The sequence below is a fragment of the Cheilinus undulatus genome, linkage group 6, assembly GCF_018320785.1.
Source record: "Cheilinus undulatus linkage group 6, ASM1832078v1, whole genome shotgun sequence".
Lineage (NCBI taxonomy): Eukaryota > Metazoa > Chordata > Actinopteri > Labriformes > Labridae > Cheilinus > Cheilinus undulatus.
Genome location: NC_054870.1, coordinates 24,850,713 through 24,863,640, shown reverse-complemented (window position 1 = coordinate 24,863,640; position 12,928 = coordinate 24,850,713). Strand labels below are relative to the sequence as shown.

Here is a 12,928-nt window from a genome sequence, read left to right as displayed (position 1 = left end):
AAACACCCGTGCATGACCGAGAAACTCCAGAGAACATCAGAAGTGAGGTAATCCAGACCACATGCTCAGCACGCAAACAGTTAACACAGGCTTTTGCCAGCTCTTCCAAAAGTGCTTTTAAAAAATGAGGAGAACTTGTTTATTCAGAGCTCTGTGAAGACGAACAGCACAGCACCCTGGGGACGTAAAATAGCGAGTATTAAAAACCCCTGGAGCCTCAGCCTGCAAAGGAGGATTTTTTCTTTTTGTTTTAATTCTGCAACAAATTCCACTTGAAAATATAATTAGAAAGTGCAGGGGGAAATGGCAAACTACTGCATTAGCTGTAATTGAACAAAAGAGCGCTTTGCCTGTTGGGAGGTGGCCTGCTGAGGCCCCATGGGAAAGGGGGCGGGGCTGAGACAGGGCCTGGTGGCATCTCTGCGGGGACGGGGAGTTTATTTATAATCACAGGCCGCCCTTGGACTGAACAGGCCCCGGCACTGATCTAACACGCAATTAATACACACACGGCTGAGATCACACAACACAACACATACCAGCACACACAGGTCAACCCACGCACAAATGCTTCATGCAAACACTTTTTCATCTACCTTTTGCAAACATGATGCTGAACTGCCACACACACTGTGCCTATTTAACAAAAGCACACCTTGACCACAAGACACACACACACCCTGTGCCAACAAGACTTCGGCACACAATGCAGACGTCCACCTTCGAAATAGAAGTTATGTAAATTCAGAAGATGGATACTTGCATAAACAGAAAGCTTGAGGAAACAGAGAGAGACTTACACACTTGATTTATTCTATGTCCCCCTAATGAGCTGCCATGGTCTCTCACCCTCTCTTTCTCTTCTTCTCTCGCTCCTCTGTGCTGGATGTAGATTAATTCACTGCCTAATTGTTTAGTAAATTCAATTTTCCACGTTCTATTCTGCCTAGCTTTAGCTAAAGTTCTTAAATCTGCCGCGCCAAGCCGAGGGAACCCTGTTTGTGAGCCGTGCATACCTTTTTTTCCTCCTTTTTCTTTTTTTTTTTCATTACCATCTCTCTTCCCTCCACCACTCTAATTCGCCATGAAAAGATTTTCCTTGCTGGAAATTCTGATTCCGCTATGATCGTTGAGGCATTCCAATCCGATGCATTCTCATTGTGCCGCGTCTAAGATGCGAGTATGTGTTCCTTTCTGGCAGTGCCAGGTCTCCATATCATACAAGCGCTCATGCAAGAAATGTTGCCAATTCATTTGCAATAATAAAGAAAAATGGTTAAGGTTGTTGTGCTTATGCCCCCCCACCCCACCTTCTCCTCTCTCTGAAATATCTTTTGTGATGATATGGATATTTACTTTTCACTCCGTGCCAGCGAGCGTGCAGGAATAATCATATGTGCATACTTAACGGCACAGACATAAATATCCAAATAACCCCCCAAATGTACACTCCTCAGTGGTGGTACATCTGAATCAAAGATGACAGTCGGGCTACTCCATCCCCTAGAATGCTTTGGTGCATGTGTTCGCAGCGGTTGTTTTCTTTAACACCATTTTTGACCTTTTGCTTCAGCACTGCTTCCTGGAGTTTGAAATCTGCGAGAATGCCATGTGTTGCAGCAGCAAGATGGCCTGCAATGAGCGTGGACACATTCTCGCACTCAGCCGAGGCGCTGCATGGTGGGGAAGCTGTTAGTGAAAGGGGCTGAAAAGGCCAGCCATTGTAAACTCTTGTTTACTTTGCTTTGCCACTGTGACTAGATAAAGCAGGATCTGCCTCTCTGATAACCGGCCAGGCAAGTGCTCGCCCAAACTACCTCCGCTTTCTCTGCTCTCTCCACCCCTCTCCTCCCCTCGCTGCAATATTAGTGCCTCTGAAATGAAAAGAGGGGCTGGTAATGGTATGCGTGGTGCAAAAAAAAAAAAAGAGTGAGAGAGCAAAAGACCCCCCCCCCCCCTTCTTTGCTCCCTCCCTCCCGTTCTGTTCTGCACTCCCCTTCCTCCCTAACTCTCCACAATAGACAAAGAAAGAAGAAATAACCTTATAATTGCTGAAGGGGGTGAGAGAGAAAACTGGATTTGGTCTCTTGAGTAAGTAAAGTATGCTACACTGAATAGCTGTCAGGTACTCTTCAATTGCCTTCACCTCACAGAGACAAGCAAAGATAATTACATATTTGAGATAATTATCAAAGTCCATTTCAGCGACACTGGCAGATTTGCTTTCTCTGTGGCCTTTTCCACTTCAGACTTCCTTGTTTACTCTCTGTAAGCTGAAATCCAAACAAAAACATTAACTTGAGTGCTCTCCCCCCTTCACACCATCTAACCCCAAACAAAGCATATTCCCGTTTTTTAAATCTGTGAATGAAGAGGCAGGCGCATTTTCTCAATGACATGTTTTGCTGTGGTTTCTTCGTTAGCTTAGCTTAGCTTGCACTGGGATGTTCTTAGAGGATCCCTTGGAGACGGGCTGTTTGTGATGGCGGCCATTGTCAGAGGCTTGCGGGGGGTTAAGGGGGGAGAGGAACTTTCCATTAGCTAAGTACACATGTGTTAAGCCCAGGTTATTGTTTACTTAGCCAAAGAAACCACAGCAGGCCTCGGGGACAGACATGGCCACCCATCAGAAGTAACACGAGACACAAGCCAGGGACTTTATTTGCGATTGGGATTTTGTGGGAGTCCCAACAGAGAATATGCAGCATCAATAAGCACCAGTTTCCACTGATGCTGTATTGTTGAAACTTAACACAAAAAAGGGATTGCAATATAAGAATACGATGCTCTTGACATTTTATTCTTTGAAGTCACTCTGGCCTTGATTCTCTTAATCAGAATCACCCCTACTTGCTATTCCAGCACAATAATGAAGAGGCTAAGAAACACACAAGTCACGTGGTCGCCTCTTTGTATCACTTGTTGAATCCTTAACAGCCGCCCTGCATTCACTCCTTGATGGAAAAAATAGGGGAGTTCAGGGGAGGGGGAAGCGGGTGAAGAGGAGGGAGGGGGCGAGTGAGGGTCAAACCTCTCCTCTATTCAACGACAAAAGCCGCTATTACCAACAATCACTGGCATGATTCAAAAGTTTGTATTAAGACCAGCGGCATGCCACTGTAGGAAAGAGGGGGAATGAAAAAAGAGGGAGAGTGTGTGCGGCTGTTAAGTCGGGTGTAACTCGATCCATACTTCAACGAGGAGCGGATAGATTAGCGATAGCGGTGTACTGATTAGGAAAATAGTGGCTGACCCCAGCGGTCAGGGTTTCCATTGAGTTAGGAGGACTGGTGAAGAGCGGGAGGGGCAGGGTCACTCTTTGACCGCCAGAGTTACCTAAACCAACACTGCTGGGTCCCTCTGACCTGGAAACCAGCACTTGTATGCTATAACAGCGCCAATTGTTGGGAAAAGATACAACGATAGTGCTATCAGGGGTAAATTCTTAGACAGTGACCACAACACTGAGCTCATAGAAGCAGGGTATGTTTGGGGGAGATTGTAAGAAAAACAGCAGCAGACCATGAATGTATAGATGTTATTTCACATTGTTGGCCTTTTTAAGCATTCTTCTGACGTGAATTCAACAGCAAAACCAACAATACTCTAAAAATGTCACACAGCCTCTCCAACCTCTCCACTAAATTAACTCAACAGATCAACTGCTAGGCGTTCAGAATCGTTTAAGACTCTCTCACATCCGCAAAAAGGCAGGCGGAGAACATTTTTAAGGGAAAATTTCAATTATTTCCAGCCCCACTTCAGCGTGCATGGCTCAATCAAGACGAGGAGCTCTCGAGACTTGGAGTGAGTCCTCAGCACTATTAGTAGTGTTCTGCTCTACAGCGGAGAGCCTGGGCCCACAGAGTTCATTAGCAAATTGCTGCGCCCCTCCCCGTGCTCTTTACGCAATTAAAGGCAACTGTGCAAATGACATACGGTGGCATAGAAATGCCTCCCCACTTCTTTAAACTGAGGTGAACATTTGTGCCAATCAGCAGAAAGACTGCTGCCATATTTCCACAACAAGACAAGAGAGACAGTGTGGACACAAGCTTCTCCACATTAAAGATCCTTCAGAATTCTCTCACAGTCATAGAAGTTTACAGCCTTTTATGTTTATGAACAGCCAAGTTAAAGCAGGATGTGAAAGCCTAATGGGGCAACTGAAATGTGTGGCTCGAGTGAAGAAATTAAGTAAACATGGTGGGAATATCTCTAGGGAGTGGTGGGGAAAGGGTTAAGAAAGTCCAACTGGTGCTAACCAGTCACTCCACTCACATAGCACCTGAGGGGGGTGCTGCATTTATCAGCACACAGCTACACACATACACATATATGCATACACTTGTAGACAGATGCATGCTCATAGCTCATGCACACACACACACAAAGACACACACAAACACAGGAGGGTGAGCCCAAACTGGCTGAGCTGCATTCACAAGCCAGCGCAGAGCCTCTCTGACTTTTTCACCTCTCAGCTATGCTCTGCTTTCTTTTGAAAGGGGCTCAGCGTCCCTCCGTACTCGCCTGCACAGGCAGGCTAACAAAACAATGTAAAGACATGTAAAGAATATTCAGAAAATTACGGTTATGACGCAAGAGCGCATAATGCAGCGGGAAAAGTGGGCGCTGTTGGATTGTTGAGTTTAATAAATTCAAAGTATTTTTTTCCTCTGACATTTTTTTCTCCTCTGCTACAGTCGCCTCACTGGAATAAATTGGTGTATGAATAAATGAGCCTGCTTTCTCCCTCTTGTTAACATTGTTCTTTTGTGCAAATTTTCAGCATTTTTTTCCAGTCCACTTCAACTTTATGCCCGAGGGCATATATTAAAAATACATATGGAAAGAGATAATGCACACACAACGCTAATTCGTTAAGGATGTCACTCCCTAACAACTGGAGATAAGATGTCATACAAAAATAGCCCACAAAACTCAAAAAAATATATATTCAGCCACAAGTAAGTTATGAAGCACAGTGCCATTAGATTGACAATATAAGTATTCAGCAGAGAGACTGTTTGGATATGCCCATTTACACACAGCCTGCTGCAGAGGATAGACTCCATCTTATCCCTTCCTTTAGTATTACACTGCTGTCAAAAAGTTTCTCTATACAAACTGAGCCCAAAGGTCATTCGTTTCCCTCTGTCATATTACTGTAAATACCACTTATGTGCTTTTGCCCTGAATTGTCTATATGTAGGGGGCATTATTACATTAAAATAGGCCATGTCTTCATCTAGCAGTCAATTAAAGATCTGCATCAGTGCCTCAAGCAGAACATCATTTTCTTCATATACCTGGAAACCCAGGGGTTTTAACTCACTCTATTTCCATGTCTATATACCATCAGGCTTCATTCAAGGTTTGACCTCATCTATTAAAAAAAACTTTTGACAACTGAATCCCGAGAGCACAACAAAGAGACACTTAAATGCACAAGTGGCGTCTGTGTTATTTAATTCTGCTCCTGGATTAAATGAAGTATTATCTTCCGGGTGATCTTTCTCATTTCCATAATCAGACATAAGGGGGCCTGAGTGGAGGAGTGGGGGTCTTCCCAGTCCTGCTCCCAGACCTGCCATTCAGCCCAGCACATAAAAGCCTGTGGCTGCCTCTCTGCGTCCTTAGACCAGCCACTCAACCATATGGAAGTCCGCGGATTTAAATTATTTAGCCTAATCGCTTCATTACTTTTTATGTCGGACTATCCAACTAATCCCTTTAATTTGGACACTTGATTTTTTTCCCTCATCGGCGTGGATGGGTTATAAGCCAGGCCTTTAAAACTCTGGGATAGTTTCACTTATTGAATCATTGTCTCATAGCCTGCAACCCTGTCTGCTGCACAAATGACTCGAGCTATTAATGGTCCAAAATCCAGATTTGCATAATTCTAATCATGGGTTGCTGTTATCATTATTTAACGGCAGTGTATGGGCCATTAGGGTCATGCCTGCGCGCGCACTACAATGTCCCCGGAGTGCCAACAGTCAGTGGAGCACATAATGAAAGCCGTGGTTATCTCTGATATCGGCACAAAAGGGAAACACTCCCTAATCTACCTTTAATAGCCCGAGATTCTATAGCTTTTTGGGAGAAATCAAACGTCTTATTGGTGCTGAATCTGTGCGTGAAATAAAGGAGGAGGAGAGGAGGGGGTCTCGATAAGCAATGTGCACTCATGTCTAAGGAAAAATACAGACAAGACGCGTAATGAACCGTGAACTGCACAGTGGAGAAAGCAAGGCACCTCAGCCACAGTCTGCAGCTCATCCTGCTGCATGCTGCTGCACAACAACACAGAGAGGAGCTCCTAATGACGTTTGATTTCAAAAAAGAGACAGAAAACGAAGAGAGGCGCTAAATTAAAATCGACATGAAACAGGTCAAGTTTATGGCGATGCTTTTTCCAGCTAATCTCCGCAGGTCGGTTCCGGGTTCAAGTCTTAATGGGCCAATAATAGCGACATTATTCAGAAAATTTCTCATTCCGATGGATGGAATGTAAAACGGCCTTAATCATATGCAAATAAAAGCGCAGCGGAGGAGTGACCCAGAATAGCTGAATAGCCAGCAGGGAGAACACACGTGCACGCGCACGCACACGGAGCCCATAACAGTCACACAGAGGTAGAGAGATGTACCTGATCAAGGGCCACCGATGATCTCGTGATCTCCTCGCTGTCTGATTTGGAGCCTCCCTCTCTGTCGTCTATGACCAGGTCGATGGGCATCTTGCCTTTCAAGCAGCTGATGTACCGATGACAGAAATTATCACACAGCTCGTGCACCTTCAGAGAGAGGAAGAGGCGTCAGACAACACTCAAAAACATAAAGGACATCATACAGCAAGGGTGACAAGTACGATCACAGCACGCGCGCAAACGTTCGAAAAAATGACCCTAAGAGTTTTATGGTAATTTGGCAATCACAGCACAATTATTGCATCTAATATATTGGAAAATTTTGATCTGACTAAGGCAAAGCATGCTGGGAAATATCACAGTGTTAGAACATTAGTTTAAAACTATTATATTTTAAGGAGTTTACCTGCAGAAAGTTTACTTTTGAACATATTCATTATCGCTTTGATATATTGAATAAAAGATAAAGAATTAAATTCTTTATTTTTGAGTCTTATCTTAGATTACCTTCAGGTTAATATTAGAGTCCAGTTCTCGCGCCATGCTGTGGTGCCAGTGCGCCTCACCCGGACAGTGATACTTAATTTTTTTTTTCTCTTCTCAAAATAGAGATATCGCCTAAAATTGACAGTGACATGAGGGCTCAGGGGCTACAACGCACTCAACAGCCGTGTTAAATTCATCATGGGTGCCCCGGGTAGTGGCCATTAGAGGAGGGTGACCAGCGTGACTGACATTTAAGGTAAACTGTTTAATTTCGTCTGATTAGGGCATTATCACAGCCAGTGCGGTGCGCCATGACGCACGAGAAAACCAGACTTGGAAAGAATGAAACCCATGTGGAGATTAAAGTTACAAACTTTTCACAGCTTTAATGATGTTCCATAAATTGAGGTTAAAGTTGACCTCACAGGCTACTGTAGTCCATCTGATGATCAGAGTTTTACACCATCTCTGCTTTTCTCCACAGATGGCCGCCTGGGGCCTTTTGCCCTAAAACAAAAATCCCTTTAAAATCCCTCAAAGTTCGTCTATATGTTTCACCTTGCATGCGATTTGTGCCAGCATTAAACTTCATTAAAACGCGAGTGGAGAGTTGCGCACAGAGCTATCCGTTCCAGTTGTAACAGCTTGCGTCGTGATTAAACGCGGAAGAGAAATGGCCCCGTGATTGATTCTGACGCTAATTATAACCGACCAGTAAAAATACATTTTCACAAACACAGCCAAGAGGTCCAGAATAAAGCACAGTGGGCAGGCACGATGAGAGAATATTACCTTCTCCAGCTCCAGAAGATGAAATCGTAAAACTTGAATGGCTTGAATCATCTGAAAAATTAAAATAACAATAAAAAATGAGCTGCTCACATCTCTTGATATTAAACAGGCACGTTTTTCTCAATACAGGAACTGCAGACGAGTAGAAATATTCATGTGAATGGATTTTATGTGGGGCTGATATTAAAGTTGGACGTTATTGCAATATGGAGAGCAGGCGTACAGTAGAGGCTGGTGCTGCAATAAGCCTCAGAGTCAGAGATCTATTAGCAGGAAAACGTTCCTCTCACATCACACAGCCACAGTATCAAACTGTACAAAGTGAAAAAGCTTGAATAAAATAACTTTGCAGGCTGAGTTCAAAGGTTTGTGACAGCTGTCTAACAGCGGCCCTTCATCTGCAGATACGACCGGGGGCCATCATGATATCAAACAGCCCCAAAAGAGGAGCCTCACCTCCAATCCTGCTCCAACTTTTCAGCACTACATGACTCTCTCAGCCCAACGATAAACATGCACAACAATATCAGAGAGAAAACACACTTAAACGTTTCTTACCAGATTATCCAATTCTGGATTTGATGAAAATAAAGGCTTTTCTGCTCGAATCTAAAGGCAAACACATTTGGTATAAAATATGAATATTAAATATTAGAAAGCTCTAAATTAATTATTATTTGAGATTCAAAGTGACATGCAATTTTTGAAATAATTGTGTATAATAATCTTTTATTATGCACAGCACACATCATGTCAAAATTACATCTCCAAATAACTTTTTTAATTCCTTACTCTACACGTTTACTTTACGCACAAAAATCAAAGATCCACACAGACATTTTTTTCAAAGTAAAAGCCCCAGCAGCCTGAGCACGCAGATTACAAAGAGTCAAACTTTCCTGACCTGTTTTGCAAACACTGCTATGTCTTCATTGAAGGATTCCGATGAACAGACGTCTCCTCCTGCCACCCCGGGCTCTCTGGGGGTGCACGTCGCTAATTCACATTTCTCAAAAATCAGTGCAAGCAAGGGGAACAGGGGGTGCCTGGGAACACACACACAATAGCAAATGTCACCAGAGAGAACAGCGCCGGGGTCAAGACTACTCCAGGCTAGATTTAGCCAGCCATGCTACTCCTCAACAACTCGCCCATGGGGACTGCTGCTGCAGCCCGTGTGCTATTATATTATGCAGAGGCTCGGAGAAAGGCTGCAAACAGCGGACAGACTTCTGTAATTAAATCTAGACGCGCCTAACAGCATAAAAGCTTCAGAGTCAGTCAAACTAATTCCGTGCACAGGATCCCTGGAGTGTGTGCGTGAGTGTTTGGAGCCACTAAAAATGTGTACGTGTTTGTAGATTATTTAGTGTTTAAGACATCATAGAAAACACGCTGGAAGCTCGGTCAGGAAAATTGCGCAAATGGTCAAAGTGTTCCTGGTGGTGTTTACCACCTTGGAAGCATTACGTTGAGGATTTTAATTAACTCCTTTAAATTACAAGTTACATGTTTATGTGGGATTAACTTTATAGATTAAGTCTCCTTTTAATTTGTTGCCGTCTTGCATTCATTAAGCTACAAGTTAAAAGCGTAAAAGCGAGGAAATCGATTAGTGATGTAAAATATGAAGGCGTAGAAGAAAAAGAATGGCATTAATCGCTAAAACTGCCTCCACATTTCTTGTCCAAATTAATGTGGAATTTTTCATATTTTTATTATGAGTCAAATTATTTTTTCCTGCAAACACTGGCAACTTGAGGCGGAATTAAAAAGTAAACTTCCATGTATGTTCCAGTTGTTTACGCTAAAGAAACACGTGATGCAAAGTAAAAGTTTAGAAAGAATGACGTTTTGAGTTGTGCGTAAAAACGCACCAGTATAGGATTAGAACTCGCGCCTCTGCTGCAGGTTTGATCCCCTGTGATTTGCTCAAAACTTCACGAGCGTCCCGGGTATTTTTCTGCTGTTTCCCTCGCTCCGGTACAGACTTCACACCCTTCACACACAACCCTGCTGCCCCCCCCTCCTGAGTGAGCAAGTCCCCCCACCCCACCCCTCCCCACACCCCGTAGGACCTACCCGTATATCGCGTCTTTATCTCTCTTGAGAGCATCGTTGACGGAGGAGCCCATACTGGGAGGCATGGTGTTGGTGTGGGCGGTGTGCGGGTACTGGTGCGAGTGCAGCTGGGGCCCGTGGTTGAGGTGCACCGCCTGCATGGAGCGGGCGCCGTGCGGGTCTCCGTACATGGTGGTTGGGATGCCCACTCCGTCCATCCCGTAGTGGGGCAAGTCTTCGTACTGCAGGTTGCAAAGACATGAAGCCACAGTGAAAAACACAGCACAAGAAAATAACAAACTCATAAACTCTTGTCAGAAGTCTGCCAAAGCGAGGACACCTAAATACATTTAAATAGAAACTTGAAAGTTTGTTTCCCTCTTTAAAAGTAAAGCTCTGCAAACGCAATCAATAGAAATACAAGGGGGACATATTTATGCAAATTTCTTAATTAGGCAATTTTTTAGTTCTAAAGCCTTTTTCTGTTTTCTTCACAATTCTGACACTCCTGACATTATGACACATAAAATCAATCTATTAGTTTTTAATCAGCTGAAAAGAAAGGAGTTAAAAGTGTGGCGGGACTTCTTTTAAAACTTTTAGTTTTAATTTGAAATATATAAATTAAAACCATTAATTTTGGAAGTAAGAAGAAGCTATTTTTCATTTTCTTTCACACTGACTACTGCAGCCCAGACATAAAACAATTAATATGAATTATTAAATAATATTTTTTTAAACTGTAAGGAGGCCTGCTAAAAGGTAAATCTGCAGCCACATGCTGCAGTATTAATATTATCATTTATCCAGCATAATTAATTTTAGTTGCATCATTTGAACAACAAAAGTGTTAAAGTTGGTCCTTGCTCACTTTAAAGGCTCATAATTGTGCAGCATGTTGCTGCTGTGTGTTCCTTCAAACACACAAAGTGCTCAGCACTACACTAACACTGCTGTGTTTTTGATGAGATTTTAAGCTCGAGCTGAACAGTGAAATTTTCCCACGGGTATAAAACTGTCTAGTCTTTGCTGTGATCGTGGGTTGATATTAAGCACCGTTGGAGCGTTTAGACTCAGAAATGTCCATTCATGTTTCTAAAAGTCTGCAATAAAATCTTTATTGCAGGTTTGCACCTCTAATACGTTAAAAAAGATGCTTGAATTATTGATGGTGTTCTCCAGAAGTGTCAAACAAGTGTTGTGAAGAGAGTGAAAGCATTATCACTTAAAGCTGAGCTTTTCCACCCTAAAAGCATAGAGGTGCAATCCCCAGCGTGGAGCAGCTCCACAGCCAAACTAAAGCAGAAAACTAAAACTGCTTTTACACTGCAGGTTTGCTGTCCGTGGGAAGATCCCAGCGCTGCTCAGAAGCTGTCCTGAAGTGTGTATGAATCAAAGAGTTTGTCATCAGTTCATTAAGAAAATCTGCCTCACTGGCTTTATGCTAATATTGCTTGTTTTGGCACATTTTTCGCAACTGATTCCCTTTTTTGGGGGGGAAATCTTGACGCAGCAGTGTGGAGAGAAAATGTGGAGATTTGTTTTGCTTCTATGCCCTCCCCCATTTTGCTTCCAGTAACTGGCCTGTCATAACTAATCTAAAAAACATAGTCGATGTGAGATATGATCACGCTTCCAATGTCCCTCAGCGGGCCGGTTCGTGGAGCAAAACGAGCGTGGCCGTGCGTAATAACGTGCCAAAAGACGCCAAAAATGAAATAGTCGCGTCCATGTGTGAGGACTAGGACAGAAACTTTCGCCGCGAGTGTGTGTCCGTGAGAGTATGTGTGTCATTAAGCCACGTTACAGCGCAGCGTTGCATTCAAGCAGACACAGCAGACTTAGAGAAACTTTTTCGGGGGGATTGCCCTACGTACCCGTTGCGCCATAACCCTCCTGACTCCCTGGTCGTCCTTTCACTCTAGATAAATCCCCTCTGAGGCCAGGGTGGAGACGAAATGAAGAAAGAAATCCAAATAAAACTGGAAGATGTTTCAGCCAAAATCCCGTATGCCGTCTTCTCTCCGCGGAACTGTGCAACCAGCCCCCGCTCTCAGCGCAAGTTTAAGCCCAGGCGCGGCGAATAGGTCCTCGGCTGTCCTCTCCTCGGGGCAGCGGCGCCAGGCTCCTCTCCCCCAAAACCAGGATGAAAATAAAACAGCCCCCTCAAACAAAAGTGGCGACTCTCATCGCTTTTTGCCTCTCCGCCTGTCAGTCAAAATGCGAGGGCTTGTCAAAAGTACCGGATGAATGATGGTCCGACGCGCGTCTCCACGGGCTCGGCACCACCTCAACGTTAATGGTCACAATCAGAGTTAAAAAATGAAGCAGCTCTCCTCTCGTTTTCTTTGATCACTCTCGGCTCCCGGCTTGATTTTCTTATGCAAAAGCGTCTAGAGGAGATCAAGAGGAGGTGGGGTGATAATTCTGGCTTAGGCTTTCTTAAAGGAGCCACGATCGATGCTGAGCGTGTGTGCGTGGACGTGTGTGCATGGATGTGTCTGTTATGTGTGTGGGTGCGCGTGTATGCATGAGCCGCCTGCCCCGTTTGTGTACAATGGATGTGTGTGTTGAGCTGAGGAGGAGCGGAGGATCTGGACCAGACTGCTCAAACCCGGAAGTAGTGGTGGCCATAACAGGTCGCGTCTTACACAACGCACCGGGCTGCAGCAAGTCGTGCGGAGAGGTGGGGGGGTGGGAGGACCCTGCGAGAGCCAAGCGAGCCAGAGCGCGAGAGTGGAACAACACGGGGATAAACAGCGAATATGCACCTCTGACTCCTGCTGCAGGTCTCATCCTGAGAAAGTGTTTTTTTCTTCTACAGTCTGGAGTGGTTTATTATCACCGATCCGTCTGATGTTTGGGATTGACGCACCTGGCGTCACTTTCTGTGCCTGTAAACACTTTCTGAACTACTCTTCGACTCTGAA

At 44.2% G+C, this 12,928-nt stretch overlaps 1 protein-coding gene across 1 annotated transcript in view; it reads right to left on the bottom strand.

The window, feature by feature from the left end:
- meis1b (Meis homeobox 1 b) overlaps window positions 1-12,590 on the bottom strand; it is a 98,341-nt gene extending 85,751 nt beyond the window's left edge. Inside the window, exons 1-6 of the mRNA XM_041789093.1 lie at window positions 11,876-12,590; window positions 10,020-10,240; window positions 8,842-8,983; window positions 8,496-8,546; window positions 7,938-7,988; window positions 6,660-6,806 (exon numbers count right to left, since the gene is read on the bottom strand). Of these exons, the coding sequence (XP_041645027.1) occupies window positions 6,660-6,806; window positions 7,938-7,988; window positions 8,496-8,546; window positions 8,842-8,983; window positions 10,020-10,240; window positions 11,876-11,887 (624 nt within the window). The 5' untranslated portion in view covers window positions 11,888-12,590. The remainder of the gene's footprint in view (window positions 1-6,659; window positions 6,807-7,937; window positions 7,989-8,495; window positions 8,547-8,841; window positions 8,984-10,019; window positions 10,241-11,875) is intronic.
- Window positions 12,591-12,928: the final 338 nt, after the last annotated feature.